Genomic DNA, 15216 nt, shown 5'->3' with positions numbered 1-15216 from the left:
CACTGCCATTTATAAAACTAAGTTTATCACTATATCCTAAGGCACATTCATCTGCATAAAGATCTTCCACTGTCTTCCTGATGGCAGTATTCACTTAAGGCATTAAATTGCACGGAGAATGAAAAACTGGAAATAATGGACAGAATTCTATTTCAGATGTAAATATAACAGTTAATGACATTTTAAAAAACAATTCTGGTAATTAAAAAAATCCAGGAGTAGGAGTGCCTGGGTGGCTCAGTCGGTTGAGCGTCTGCTCGGGTCACGATCCCAGGGTCCCTTTTAAGGCTCCCTGCTCAGTGGGAGGTGAGCTCCTCCCTTCTCCCTCTGCCCCTCCCCCACTTGCGCTTGTTCTCCCCCTCCCTCCCGTCCCTCCCTCTCTCTCTCTCCCTCTGTGTCAAATAAATAAAAATAAAAATCTTTAAAAAAAAAATCCAGGAGCACTAAAAGTTATCTAATGGTAAAAATTTTCACTCCCACTATAGGTTAGGAAAACAAGTTCATACTCTTTTATCCTATGGAGGTAATTCAAATATATAATTAAAATGTTTTAGACTTGAATCTACTCCAGAACAGTACAGTGACAACAGTGAGAAAATCCCCAATATAAATGCTCAACAGGAAAAACATCTTAATAGTAAATTTAGTTTCAAGATAAGTTACTATACATCTAAAACCCCAATACTTCCTCACTTACAGTAGGGTAAAGATCTTCTGGGCATATACCCAAAAAAAGTGAAGGCAGGCCCTCAAATATATATATATATATATATATATGTATTTGTGCATCCATGTTCACAGCAGCATTGTTCACAACAGCCAAAAGGTGGAAGCAACCCAGGGTCTATCAATGGATGAATGGATAAATAAAATGTGGTACATACATACAATGGAAAATTACTCAGCATTAAAAAATAAGGAAATTTTGACCCATGCTACAGTATCAATGAACCTTGAAAACAGTATGCTTAATGAAATAAGCCAATCACAAAAGGGTAAATATTGTATGATTCCTCATATATGAGTTTCAGAGAGTTGTCAAATTCACAGAGACAGAAAGCAGAATGGTGGTTGCCAGGAGCTGGGGGGGACGGGGAATGTGAAGTTAGTGTTTAATGGGTATGGAGTCTCAGTTGGGGAAGATGAAAAAGTTCAGAAGATGGAAGGTGGTAATGCTAGTACAACAATGTAAATGGACTTAACGCCACAGGACTGTAGACTTAAAAATGGTTAAAGTGGTAAACTCTATGTTATTTATATTTCACCTCAATAAAAAGAAAGACAAATATAATTGTGCTTTTGTTTAGTTTCTTCTGGCAGCTAAAGAGAACTTCCTGTCCCTCTTTCCATAAGAACAAAATCAGGCCTTTTCAAAGAAACTTGACAATAGAGGCTACCTGAGTGCAAGAACGACAGCACTGGAAAGCTCTTATAACTCCAGGTGCTGTATGTGTTGATGTACACTATATAAAATTAAAAGCCTAAAAATAAAATCTTTAGAATTTAAATGTACTTTTTTTTAAAGATTTTATTTATTTATTTGACAGAGAGAGAGAGACAGAGAGAGAGGGAACACAAGCAGGGGAGTGGGAAAGGGAGAAGCAGGCTTCCTGCCGAGCAGGGAGCCCGATGCAGGGCTTGATCCCAGGACTCTGGGATTGTGACCTGAGCCGAAGGCAGACGCTTAACCACTGAGCCACCCAGGCGCCCCCCAGTACTTTTTTGTTTTTTAAAAGATTTTATGTATTTATTTCAGAGAGAGAGAGAGACAGAGAGCATAAGCATGAGTGGGGGGTAGATGGGTCGGTGGGTGGGTGGCAGAGAGAAGCAGGCTCCCCACTGAGCAGAGAGCCTGATGCGGGTCTTGATTCCAGGACCCTGGGATCATGACCTGAGCCGAAGGTAGACGCTTAACAACTGAGCTATTCAGGCGCCCCGAGAATTTAAATGTACTTTAAAACAATAATAGGGGCGCCTGGGTGGCTCAGTCAGTTAAGCGTTCGACTCTTGATCTCAGCTCAGCTCTCCATCTCAGGGTTGTGAGTTCAAGCTCCACACTGGGCTCCATGCTGGGCTCCACGCTGGGCATGGAACCTACTTTAAAAACAACAACAACGACAACAACAACAAAACCCCACAATAATAAGTAATTCTTTTTGTCCAAGATTCAAGTCAAAAAAATTTTTTTAAATAATGATACAGTATGTATTTTTTCAATAAAAAATAAAAAGCATCATATGTACCTTGCAGAAGTTGTATATTCTTAACAAATTACTGTTTTTAGACTTTAGGATGTTAATATGTAGTTTCATTTGAAAAACAGCTTTTAAAATATTTTCTCCTTTCTATGTAAATAGTGTTTTATATTTTATAAAGTCTATTCACATACATGAAATTCATTTAATCCCTGACCTGAACTACTATTGCCACTTTATAGGAAGGGAAATTGAGGGGGAGTGTCATGAAATAATCCCCTGAAGATCAGGTTAAATGATTAACTACAAAGCTGACACTAGAATTATTTCATTCCATTCAATACACTATTTACTAGGGAATCATAATAGCCGAGCACCATGCTAGGTAGAAGGGTATACAGAAATGAATTAGAGGCAGCCCCACTCCTCAGAGGCCCCAAGCTAGGCCCCCACTCTAGCAGATGGGAGTATGTTCTCCCTGCTTGGGTAGGATGAGTCAATAATCCAGGGTAGTCCCACGGCCACCAGCAGCATAGAAGGGTAGGTCCCTCCATCATTTTCTGTTGTCTATCCTTTCTGGGAGTAACTAACTCCAGGAAGGAGACAGCAAGAGTCTCTCAAAAGATAAAACAAAAAGTCTCTCTCTGTACGAGAGGCAGGCAGGTAACAGAGCGCAATGACCAAAGAATGGACTCCTGAGTCAGTTTGCCTGGGTCTGTTCCCCAGCCTTGCCTCTGACTAGTTGTGTTTCAGTTTCCTAACTTATAAAATGAGGATAATTACATTTCTAATCTTGTAAGGTTGTCATGAGGATTAAATGAATTGGTATTTGGAAAATACTCAGAACAATGCTTGGTCATAGTGACTGCTATATAAATAACATCAGAGGGAAAAAAATGAACCCAAGATAAAACAAGACTAAAAAGAGTCAATCAATACTGGATCTCCAACATTTTGTCTTTGAAGGAGTGATAAGAGCGGAAAGAATGTAGTGAGCCAGGCAAAGAAAACAGGCACTTCAAGAGAGGAATGACGAATGTAAGCACAGATACAGATGAGTCATTTTACGAGTCTGTCTGCCAGCAATTTTCCAGTCTCGATCTTTGGCTTTACTAGAGAAATTGATTTATAAAATATTACAACATTCAAAATTTACTGGTTATATTATTTGAAGACCAGATCCAAATTTATTGTCAATATAATTTTTTAAATGAAGTCAGGTGTTGCTGTTTACTAAAATTTGATCCAAACCTCGAATCCTTCAAAAAGATTCAAGTATGGCAATTATTCCAAAATTAGTTACTTCATTATTACTTTAAGAGCTGGATTTGGGAGTGATTATTACCCTGCCTCTGAGAAGGATATTCTATTGAACTTTGGAAAAGTCATTTGTAATGCTCTTCATAAAGAGGTACTCACTAAATATTGGTTAAACTGCTCACTACTTTTTGCTTCCTTCACCTAAAATTTGGAGGGATCAAATTCTTCTACAGTATTTTTATGGCACTTTCTTTTCCATAGCAAGTCTTTTGTATTTAACAATACCTTTTATTTATATAGTACTTCAGAATCTTCAAAGCAGTTTTGCTTATTACACTATATCACAGACCTACTCTATGTATTAGATGTCATCATGAGATCATGACATTTCTTATTCTCATAAACTCAGAAACATTATAGTCATTTCAATTATCCCTATTAAAGGAGACAAAACAAAAATTCAGATAACATAAGATTCTATTTCACATGCCCTGTAAGCTATCAAAACATCAGCAGCACTTACTTGTTCTTTTAATGTCTCTCTCCTCGTCCTTACCTTGAACTCTTGGAGACAATTTTTAATTTATAATTTTATATCCAAGCTAACATAAAATATTTTTAAAATAACATATCCTGAATTATAATAATTTAACAAGTAGTATTTCTATAATGAATGAATAATATTAACTATTTGTAGTGTTTTCTAGTACATAATACATAAGTGGTTCTCATAAAATTTGGAACCAAGTGTTTCCGAGAGGATTGTCTGGAACTTGAAATACATTTTCCTGTAGAAACATCATCACATAGGCTAATTTGGCTCCTAAACCACCCTAATATGTCCATGGGAAAATGCCTCCAAAATTACAAATTGGAAGGTTAAGCACCTTTCTACATCTCTCTTGCTGCAGTCCTTCCAAATTTAAACTCCCCAGAAGCTTCTGAGTCTTTAGTAGTTTGAGGAGGGGGCTTTGGAAGGAGTTTAGGAAAGGAGAGAGAAACACTTACTGGTAAAAGAAAGGGGGGTAGCAGTATTATCCAGCTGATGGGCTACAGAATGTAAAGCAAGTGTAAGGAAGACACAGACTATCTCTATGTGTGTATATACATTCTATGCATACCCGGAATGGAGCTGAAGTTATCATTTAGATAGTAATGTCTAATCTGTTTATTAAAATGTTGAATTGGGGGCGCCTGGGTGGCTCAGTCGTTAAGCGTCTGCCTTAGGCTCAGGTCATGGTCCCAGGGTCCTGGGATCAAGCCCCACGTCGGGCTCCCTGCTTGGTGGGAAGCCTGCTTCTCCCGCTCCCCCTGCTTGTGTTCCCTCTCTCGCTGTGTCTCTGTCAAATAAATAAAATCTTTACAAATAAAAAATAAAATGTTGAATTAAACTATTCACCAATAAAAATCTGACCCTATTTGTTGCTATACATAAGATCTAAAACTTCTAACATGAATTTAGTCATCTTCTATTTTTAAAGATCACACAGATATTTTTGTTTTTCAAAGAAGTAGCTGAAAATCTGGAAAAATACTAGACTTCAACCTTTTTCTTCATAAGAAGGTAAAAAAAATTTAGATTTCTAATAGGCAAAATTAAAAAAAGTGCTAAGTCATCCTTAATCCATATACTTCCTTTGCGTTTTCCTTCTCAACTCCATCTACCCAAAACAGTAGCAGTTCTAAAAATATATAAAACCCAATCTAATTTAAACTCTTGTTTTATTATTTTAATATTTTAATATTAAAATGTTAAATATTTAATATAAATACCTATATTTAGGTAGAATGCAATAAGCCAATAATAAAAGAATACAGTTGGATGATACAGCTAGAAAATAGTCCTGTTACAAACAGAAGTTACCAGATTGAGAACTTGTAAAAGTCAACAAATTATTTCATTCCCTTACCAAATTTACATTCCTTCCACTTATTTTAGCTTGATTTCCTCCTCCCTAGGAGAAATGGTCTAACAAAATACCTCTAGATATCACTTCCAGATCTACATTTTTGAGAAAATTAATATTCCTAGAGTCTTAACAAAGGAATGCCCTCTTTCTTCTCTCTCTGGTCTTTTCTGAAAGCCTTGACCCTTGTCTTATTTCCATTGCCCCATTTTGTCACTCAGTATTAAAGTACTCTACATGATGAAACACACCGTGACTATTTGGTGCTCCAGCAAAATCGAAGATACATTTGAATGGAAAGGAAAGACTATTAATCTTGCAAAACTGTACCCCTCCCAAAAGACACTCCCCTCCCCACAAGAAGCTAAACACATGGTCACTATAAGGATTCCCGATTAGTGGCTTGAGATCTACAGTGTATCTTCAATGCCCTTGGCTGAGCTTTAGGTCAGTTATCATTGTCAGGTTCTCTTCTCTGCTACTCCTACTCTGCACTTCTTAGTTGGCTGGGATTAACACTGAAGGGACCGCACTGTCAAATCACACCATCACGTTTTTACTAAAAGAATATAATTTAGTTTTAAGAGATAGTGTGTTCTTTTATTAAACTTCATTACTGAGATACTAAAATGATTTCATTATGAGGTAATCTCACCTATAATATTAAAAAATACAGTATATACAGTTGACCCTAGAACATGAGTTTGAACTATGTGGGTCCACTTACATGTGGATTTTTTTGATACAGTACAGTATTGTAAATGCATTTTTTCTTATGATTTTCTTAATAACATTTTCTTTTCTCTAGCTTATTGTAAGAATACAGTATATACTACATATAACATACAAACTATGTGCTAATCAACTCTTTATGTCATCTTAGGCAAGGCTTCCAGTCAACAATAGGTAATTAGTAGTTAAATTCTGGGGCAGTCAAAAGTTATACACAGGGGTGCTTGGGTGGTTCAGTCGTTAAGCATCTCCCTTCGGCTCAGGTCATGGTCCCAGGGTCCTGGGATCGAGCCCCGCATCGGGCTCCCTGCTCGGCGGGAAACCTGCTTCTCCCTCTCCTACTCCCCCTGCTTGTGTTCCCTCTCTCACTGTGTCTCTCTCTGTCAAATAAATAAATAAAATCTTTAAAAAAAACAGTTATACACAGATTTTCAACTGCATGGGGGTTAGCACCCCAATCCTGCATTGTTCAAGGGTCAACTATAATATGTATATAATTTTTTTTTAAAGAAAAGAAACAAAATACTGCACCAACAGCAAAGTTAAAACAAGGTCCCAATGTACCACATCCTAATTTCATTACTAGGACACATTTAAAAGATACAAAAGTTAAAAGATACTAAAAACATATACTTTTACGTACCCAACAGAATTTTCACAATCCTTAAGAACACAATGAAATTTTATATATTGCTTAAAAATATGCCCTCATCAGAAATCTTTGACATTTCTTAGGTGCATATTCCTATTTTTAAGCATGCAGAAATGCATTAAAAATATAAATGTTCATTATAAAGTACTTTAAGAGAAGCCACTGAACTTGAATTTCTCATACCTGTTGGATAGTAGGCTTGGGAGTACTGCGCTGAGGGTGTGTAGTTACTATATTTTTGGGAGTTGCTGACCATTGTTTGAGGACCTTGTTGAACGTGTACGGATGTGGCGCTTGGCTGCAGAGTATAGGTAACCTCAGTTGGAAACCTCTGCAGTACAGGAAATGGAACCCCTTTATCTGAAAAAGTGGGAGACGTTTCCACTTGTCCTGGGTGCATTCCAAGGGAGTTCTGCCATGTTCTAGGAGGCATCGGGGTCCGATCTAAACCTTTCAGAGGGAAAGTACTGTGGTTGTGGGATGAAGTCGATACGTAGGAGTAAGGAGACAAACTATCTCGCCGGAATGACCGGTGGAATTGTCCTACAGCCACTGGTCCTGCGTAAAAAAGGAAGAACACATTTACTAATTTTACATTATACCACTGGATGTAGTAAACCAAAAATCACAAAATATGAATATGTTGAATTCTCAGCCATTTTTAACACAACAGAAATTTAGTTCTGGTAAAAACAAGTTCAGAATCCAGAATACACATACAATGCTAAAAAAATAATCAAACTTTTGCTTGGTTCTCAATATTACTGTCATAAGAGACAATGTAGCCAAACTCTATTATTAAGTCAAATTCACTGTTCAAAGCCTTTTATAGACGATTCAGTCATCTTACCTTTTTTTACCTCAACTGATTGACCCAGATTTTTCCAATCTGTAAGCTACTTCCTAGAAGTTTTAGAAATTCCATTCAGTCTTTCAAATCATTTAGAAACCTTAATAATAGGCATGAAAGTAAACACTCAACTGTATATATAAAATAAATAAGTGTAGATCAAACAAGAACTATAACACAAACCAAAAAGAAAGTTAATGTTCTTTACTCCCCTTCAATTTTTTTTTTTATGATCATCTTTGCAGAAAAGTCAGGCTTGAAAACTTTAACTCAGTTCTCTTCTTCCTTTCTTAAATTAATCAACACTTTTCCATGGTCTTTTTCTTCAGAGGATCTCTAGTAGAGTCCCTTCCTAGATATCAGTAACTCTCAAACACTGATTTACTACATCTGAAATCACCTAGAGAGTTTGTTAAAAATCCACATCCTCAGGCCCAAAGATTCTGATATTTGCTTTCTCTTATCTAGTAAGGTAGAAAGGAATTAAAAAGTGGAGATGATGAAGACAGACAAAGGGCAATACTATATAAAGAGAAAAAGAAAATATACATGTTGCAAACTGAACTTATTTTTCAGACTGTAATTCTTTCTTTTTTTTAAAGATTTTATTTATTTGAGAGAGAGAATGAGAGAGAGAGCAAGCACATGAGAGGGGGTAGGGTCAGAGGGAGAAGCAGACTCCCCGCTGAGCGGGGAGCCCGATGCGGGACTTGATCCCGGGACTCCAGGATCATGACCCGAACCAAAGGCAGTCGCCCAACCAACTGAGCCACCCAGGCGCCCCAGACTGCAATTCTTGAACATAAAGCTAGGCTAATTTATTTCCAGGAAGACATCATGTATTAAATCATGTGGTTCACAAATTCCTTTCAATTTGCTTTATTAAACTAATCTATAAAACAGGGGAAAAGTCTAATTTATGTGCTACTCATCTGTTAAACTACATGGTAAAAGATGGCACTCAAAAACCTACTTTTCCAAATATTTAAACTGTAATCCCATTCAACATGTTATACATCTTTCATTCTATTTCTTTGGTGTTTAATTTCCTCTAAAGAATAAAACATTAGGGGACACCGGGGTGGCTCAGTTGGTTAAGCATCTGACTCTTGATTTTGGCTCAGGTCATAATGTCCCGAGATGGAGCCCCACGTGGGGCTCTGTGCCTGTGTGGAGCCTGCTTAGGATTCTCTCTCTCTCTCGGGGCACCTGGATGGCTCAGATGGTTAAGCGTCTGCCTTCAGCTCAGGTCATGATCTCCAGGTACTGGGACTGAGCCCCTAGTCGGGCTCCAGGCTCAGCGAGAAGTCTGTTTCTCCCTCTCCCTCTGCCTCTCTCCCCTGCTTGTGCTCATGCGCACGCGCTCTCAGTCTCAAATGAATAAATTTAAAAAAATCTTAAAAAAAATTCTTTCTCTCCCTCTGCACCTCCACTCCACTCAGTCTCTCTCTCTCTCAAAAATAAAATAGGGGCGCCTGCATGGCTCAGTTGGCTAAGCAACTGCCTTCGGTTCAGGTCATGATCCCAGAGTCCTGGGGTTGATCCCCCAACCCGTCGGGGCTTGGCCTGCTTCTCCCTCTCCCTCTGCCACTCCTACTGTTAGTGCTCTCCTGCACTCTCTCTGACAAATAAATGAATAAAATCTTCTTAAAAATTAAATTAAATTAAATTAAAGCATTAAGAGTACTCCTAACCACTTCTGGTTTGGCACTGCCTGATTCAATTCAATTTTCTTAAACTCTTAAAAAATGATAAAAAATTTAAAAGGAATAAAGCATTAATGCCAAAAACAAATATATACATACATATATACATACAAATTCTAGAGCCCTGGAAATCAAGAGGTCTAAATCTAACAGAGAAAAAAATCTTAGTTCAGAAGATTGAATGTATTCAAATGATATCACCTCTTAAAAACTGCTTTTCCTCTTTTCCTCTAAAGTACAAAAAAATAGTTTTAATGGTATCTAACAATTCCATATGTATACACACTTTGAACTACCAGTGCAATCCTTTAAGACCTAAAGAAACATTTTTTGCTCTTTACAACAGCTGTTTCTGAGGTCTAAAACTACCCACCACTTGATTCTTCCTTGGATGCTTCACATGCTAAAACTACATATTGCTACAGTGTGCAATAGCTAACCCTTCTTCTACCTTCTTTAGAGTTAAGCTATTAATGAATTTGCAGATTGTCAACAACTTAAGCAGCTAATTAAAGAATTCTCTACTTTGATTTCTCAAATGAAAATATAAATTCTATCTCTATCACAATAAACTCTGATTGCTAAATACTTATAGATTTTTAGATGCTGCTAACATAAGAATGCGGACAGGATTAGAAGGGCATTCCTTTTCATTTGTTTTTTTTAAATAAAGAACTAAAACATGTTCAGCTCTTATTTACTGTTAAGGGTTATCTCATAGGGTTCTATTCTGACCAGCTTCACAGAATATCATCTATAGGTTTTCAGAACATCTTCAAGACATAGTTGGCAAAGTTCAAATCCAGAACTCTGGAAATGCAAGGCAGGATGGATTTCTGTTCTTAAAGATCCTATTCCTTCTATATAGAAGAATCTGAGTTAATCAATTCCCAGGAAAAACTTGCTTCCTGTGAGCTTGGTATCCCCAGGCCAAAACGGATTATCTACTATTGCTCACATTTGTTACTTAGTTTAGAAAGTTTTAACAAATACTGTTAACAAATATTGTAAAATAAATTGCCACTTAAGTGCAAAATAACAAAAGTGGACCAAAAAAAAAAAAGGAAAAACATGTGGTCTTCACATTTCTTATCAAGTACATTCCTGAAAGGTGAACAAGACAGTTAGTTCAATGGATCTTGATAAGAGAAACAGGTACTTAAAGGATTCTATTGTTAAAAAAAAAAAAAAAGACACAAGTATTCAAACCATAAGCTGAAGTAGAACACAGTAAACAAAGTGGAAACTAAGAAGCAACAGTATAGTCAGGCATAAACTAATGAAAGATTCAAGATGAATAAAAATTACGTAAAAAAAAAAAAATACGTTAAAGACAAACAGAAGAGCCAAGGGCTTAGAGCACAGAATTAAAGCAAAGTTGGCCCAGTAGTATTCTTGAACTTAGAATTACATCCCACCCACACCAGTAACACAATCCCTTAGTGAATCAAGCCTATGGTATAGACAATCCACAAATGACAGATCTTCTGCACATACCAACAGGCAGGACAGTAAAAAATAGTAAATGCATGAAAACTACAATGATCTAGTTATACGTGGATTGATGTATTATTGATAAAGCAAAAGTATGAATTAAATTTGTTATTCAATAATCTTTAAAATGGGGGCGCCTGGGTGGCTCAGTCGTTAAGCATCTGCCTTTGGCTCAGGTCATGATCCCAGGGTCCTGGGATGGAGCCCCGCATCAGGCTCCCTGCTCTGTGGGAAGCCTGCTTCTCCCTCTCCCCCTGCTTGTGTTCCCTCTCTCGCTGTGTCTCTCTCTTGTCAAATAAATAAATAAAATCTTTAAAGAAAAAATCTTTAAAATGCCACCCAACTGAACTATAAGTGAAGACAATGAGACCACAGGCAGCCCCTGTATTTCTTTAATTAAAATGGACTCTATTGGGGCGCCCGGGTGGCTCAGTCGTTAGGCATCTGCCTTCGGCTCAGGTCATAATCCCGGGGTCCTGGGATCGAGCCCCGCATCGGGCTCCCCGCTCCGCGGGAGGCCCACTTCTCCCTCCCCTTCTGCTGCTCCCCCTGCTTGTGCTCTCTGTCAAATAAATAAATAAAATCTTAAAAAAAAAAAAAATGGACTCTACCCGGGGCGCCTGGGTGGCTCAGTTGGTTATGTGTTTGCCTTCAGCTCCGGTCATGATCACAGGGTCCTGGGACGGAGAGCCTGGTGCTGGGCTCACTGCTCAGCAGGGAGTCTGCCTCTCCCTCTTCCTTTGCCCTTCCCCCACCTTGTGCTCTCTCATGCCCCTCCCCCCACCTGTGCTTGCTCTCATATAAACAAAAATATTTTAAAATAAATAAATAAAAATCAAAGAAAATAAAATGGACTCTATCCTTAGAATACAACTGGGTTTAACATAGGTGAGGGAAAAAGAAAGTCAGAGAGGTGAAAAAAGTGAGCAAGATCCTCTTTTTATGTATGCACGTATAGGTTTCTCTGTTTGAAGTGGTTATCCTATTTCTCCCAAGAACACACTTCCCAGTCTTTTCTCCTTATGCCCACCAGATACACAACCTGAAAAACAAACATCCATGCCAGAGATTCTGCCAAATGTATGCCATGGTATTATCTCCACTGCCTTTCCCCATTCAATACCCCACCAAAATCAAATGCCATCACATGGAAGCAGCTTAATATTCCTTTAGAATTCCTTTAGAACATTCCTAGGCCACTGCTATTTTTCCATCTTGTTACTAGAACTCTAACCTAATCCCTTATCTTCTAAACTCCACAGACACACAAGCTTATAATCCCTTATCTTCTAAATTCCAAATGAACAAAATGCTGCCTCACTCATAACCCTTGGCTGAGGTTAAACTGAACAAAGTGCTACTTTTGTTTGTATATTTTTTAAAGTTTCCCATACCTGAAAAATAATCCTTACACATTATGTTAAATCCAAATTAACATGGTGAAAATGTTTCTACTGAAGGCAAAGAATCAATTCTCATTATTATATCCAGTTGCTCTCTTGGAATACTGCCTCATATCATGGACTCTTTACACAGAGAGAAGGAATATTGCCACCCTCACCTTCCCAGAAGAGGGGGAAGAGCACCAGAAATCAAGTTGATAAAATAATTTTCTACCACAGAGAATTTTTGAGCTTTTCGTAAATACACAGTTACAGAAAGTTCTTTCAATACTGAAAGGTGTAGAGTGAAAGATTCAAAGACTGTAAATGTGAACTTTCCAAAATTCTTTTTAAACTACAACTTGACAGGGTGCCTGGGTGGCTCAGATGGTTAAGCGTCTGCCTTCGGCTCAGGTCATGATCCCAGGGTCCTGGGATCGAGTCCCTGGGATCGAGTCCCGCATCCGGCTCCCTGCTCGGCAGGGAGTCTGCTTTGCTTCACCCTCTCCCTCTGCCTCTCCCCCTGTTTGTTCTCTCTCTGTCTCTCTCACAAATGAATAAATAAAATCTTTAAAAAAAAGTAAAATAAACTGCAACTTGACAGTAAAGAACACCATTTTTGCCTTATGTTTGCCTAACCATAACACCTTCAGTAAACATCAGCTCTAATTAGTTACAATGAAAGAGATGTTTAGCCAATTCATTGTATGCAGGAACAGTATCTTATAAACAATTAAATATATTCCTATGTTTTTGCTCTTAAGATATATAAACAATGTCGACCTTTCTATCCATTCCTTAAACCTAGAACATGATTAGTGTCAGGACACCTCTTGTAAGATTTCTTAGATGTGTCTGAGGGGTGGAAGACGGCCTGTCCCTTCAAGGACACACTTCCACCCAAGGTACCTTGTTCACTTTCCCTCGGTCGGTATAAACGTTCTAAGTTTTTGTGGCTGTGACTCTGTTCCTTCCTACCTTGACCATCATATTCGCACCCTCTACAGTAACTCTGTTTTGCTTCACATTAGAGCAGAGACCCTTCGGTGTTTCTTCCTGACCTAGTGCTACTTGACTCTAGGCGCTCAAGGTAAGGTAAGGGTCTCAAGAAGGTAAATGGCCATGGAGGTCTGGAGTTCCAGAGGGGCCGGGAAGAGCGAAAGCCTACGGCAGGGGTCCCTTTGGCCGCCAGTGGACAACTAACCAGAAGGGACTCAATGCTTATGGCCTCTTTCCAGGGGAGGTACTGGCGGAAAGGGGTGCTGGAAACGGTGGAGGTGACGTGGCGTATTTCTCGGGAAGCACAGCAGCAAGCGGATCACCTCACAGGGGAGGATGTGCGAAACGCCCTCGGAAGTGGCGGTTGCTCCCCGGTGCCCCATGTGCCCTGCCGCGGGCGAGGACTCACCGTGTGGCTCGGGCCGGGGCCCCGCGGGCGGCGGCGGCTCCTGGTGCTGCAGCGGGGAGGTGGAGGCCGAGGCCGAGGCCGAGGCCGACGTGATGAGGAGCCTCTGGAAGCGGTTGGGCGGCCGGCAGGGCACCTCCAGGCCGGCCGCCAGCTTGGCCTTGTTGGCGCTGGTGAGCCTCTTGAGGTGCACGAGCAGCTGCGGCTGGTCGCGGCGGAAGTGCGGGCTGTGGAAGTGGTGGAGCGGCCCGTCGCCCGCCGGCCCGCCACCCCCTGGCCCCGGCCCGGGCCCCGCAGCGCCTGGCCCGCCCAGCACCACCTTGCGGAAGCCGTAGAGGTTGAGCTGGCGGATGAAGCTGGTGAAGTTGGTGGTTTTGAAGAGTTCGGGCTCGGCCCCGGCGCCCCCCACGCCGCCCACGCCGCCACCCCCCGGTCCCTGCCCCGGGCGGGCTGAGCAGCTCGGCCTCGAAGAGCGGCTGGTCGATAAGCAGCCCCTCGCCACGGCCGTCCCAGCGTATCGAGCGGTACCGGGGACTGTTCACCAACCGCCACAGCTTGGCGGGGAAGTTGTTGGGGTTGATGGGGGTGGAGAGCAGCGCCTCCTCCATTGCCCCCGCCTGGGCACTGGGACTCGCCCCGCCGAGCCTGGCTCTCCCACCCCGTTCTCGATCCCCCCCCACCCCGCCCGGCCTTCGCTGCGCCCTGCCCCCCCTGCTGCCTGCGCCTGGCCGCCGCGGACCCTGGGACCGTTGGCGCACAAGCCCCCGCCGCACCTTGCAGCGCGGCCAATGGGGCCTCGAGTTCCCGCCGCGCGGCGGAATGTGGCGTGAGCCGCCCCGCCCCCTGGACGCCGCGCCGCCCGGCCCGCCCGACGACGCCGCGTGGAGCCCGGCCGCGTGCAGCAGCGTGGGGAGCGGCCGCTGCAAGTCGCGTTCCCTTGGCTGCGTCCCCGAACCGCCAGACTGCGGCGGAGTTGCTGCCCACCAGGTAAGGTTAAATCTGCAAAGAAATGAGCCTGATTATCCGGCGTGGAATACGAAGATTCGTGTTTATCCCACAACCGGCGTGTGGGGATTTCGAATTCTTAAGAGTGTACACTTGGCAATTCAAAGTCAGCCATTCTGGAGAACAAAGGGCTTAACTCTACGATCTGTAGATTATACTGTAGTATAAACTCTATAATCTGTAGATTATACCGTAAGTATGAACTAACAGTTTAATTGCTTGTCTCTCCAAAATAAAAATGGCGATGGGGGTATGGTATCCTGAGTAAACGATTCACCTTTTACATAGTACCATTTTATGTGTTTTAATAGACCTTTTTACGGCAATATTTTGCTCAGGACAGGTTTACTGAGAACTGAGGTGCCTATGAGGAGGGAATCGGAAGAATATAAATACAATCCTGTGTGCGTGGTCAACCAGCCGGTGCAATTTTAGACATTACACAGAAATAAACCTCACATGAGATGGGATAGAATGCTACAGTATCCGTAAGGATAAATCCCTATCCGATCCCTAAATAAGAATATAGCAGGTGCTGTGCTAATAAAAAGAAAGGTCCATTTAGAAATGTAAATGGTTGGGAGGAAGGAGTATGTTTTAGTACTTTCTTGTGGTCAAAGAAAACATG

At 41.0% G+C, this 15216-nt stretch overlaps 1 protein-coding gene across 1 annotated transcript in view; it reads right to left on the bottom strand.

Moving 5' to 3' along the window:
• The window catches only part of HSF5 (heat shock transcription factor 5), a 44951-nt gene extending 30686 nt beyond the window's left edge, over positions 1-14265 (bottom strand). Inside the window, 3 exon segments of the mRNA XM_027624539.2 lie at positions 6930-7304; positions 13587-14025; positions 14027-14265. Of these exon segments, the coding sequence (XP_027480340.2) occupies positions 6930-7304; positions 13587-14025; positions 14027-14191 (979 nt within the window). The 5' untranslated portion in view covers positions 14192-14265.
• Positions 14266-15216: the final 951 nt, after the last annotated feature.

This window comes from Zalophus californianus, chromosome 16 (genome assembly GCF_009762305.2).
Source record: "Zalophus californianus isolate mZalCal1 chromosome 16, mZalCal1.pri.v2, whole genome shotgun sequence".
Lineage (NCBI taxonomy): Eukaryota > Metazoa > Chordata > Mammalia > Carnivora > Otariidae > Zalophus > Zalophus californianus.
The sequence above is the reverse complement of the archived record's forward strand: the minus strand, read 5'-3'. Positions and strand labels throughout refer to the sequence as shown.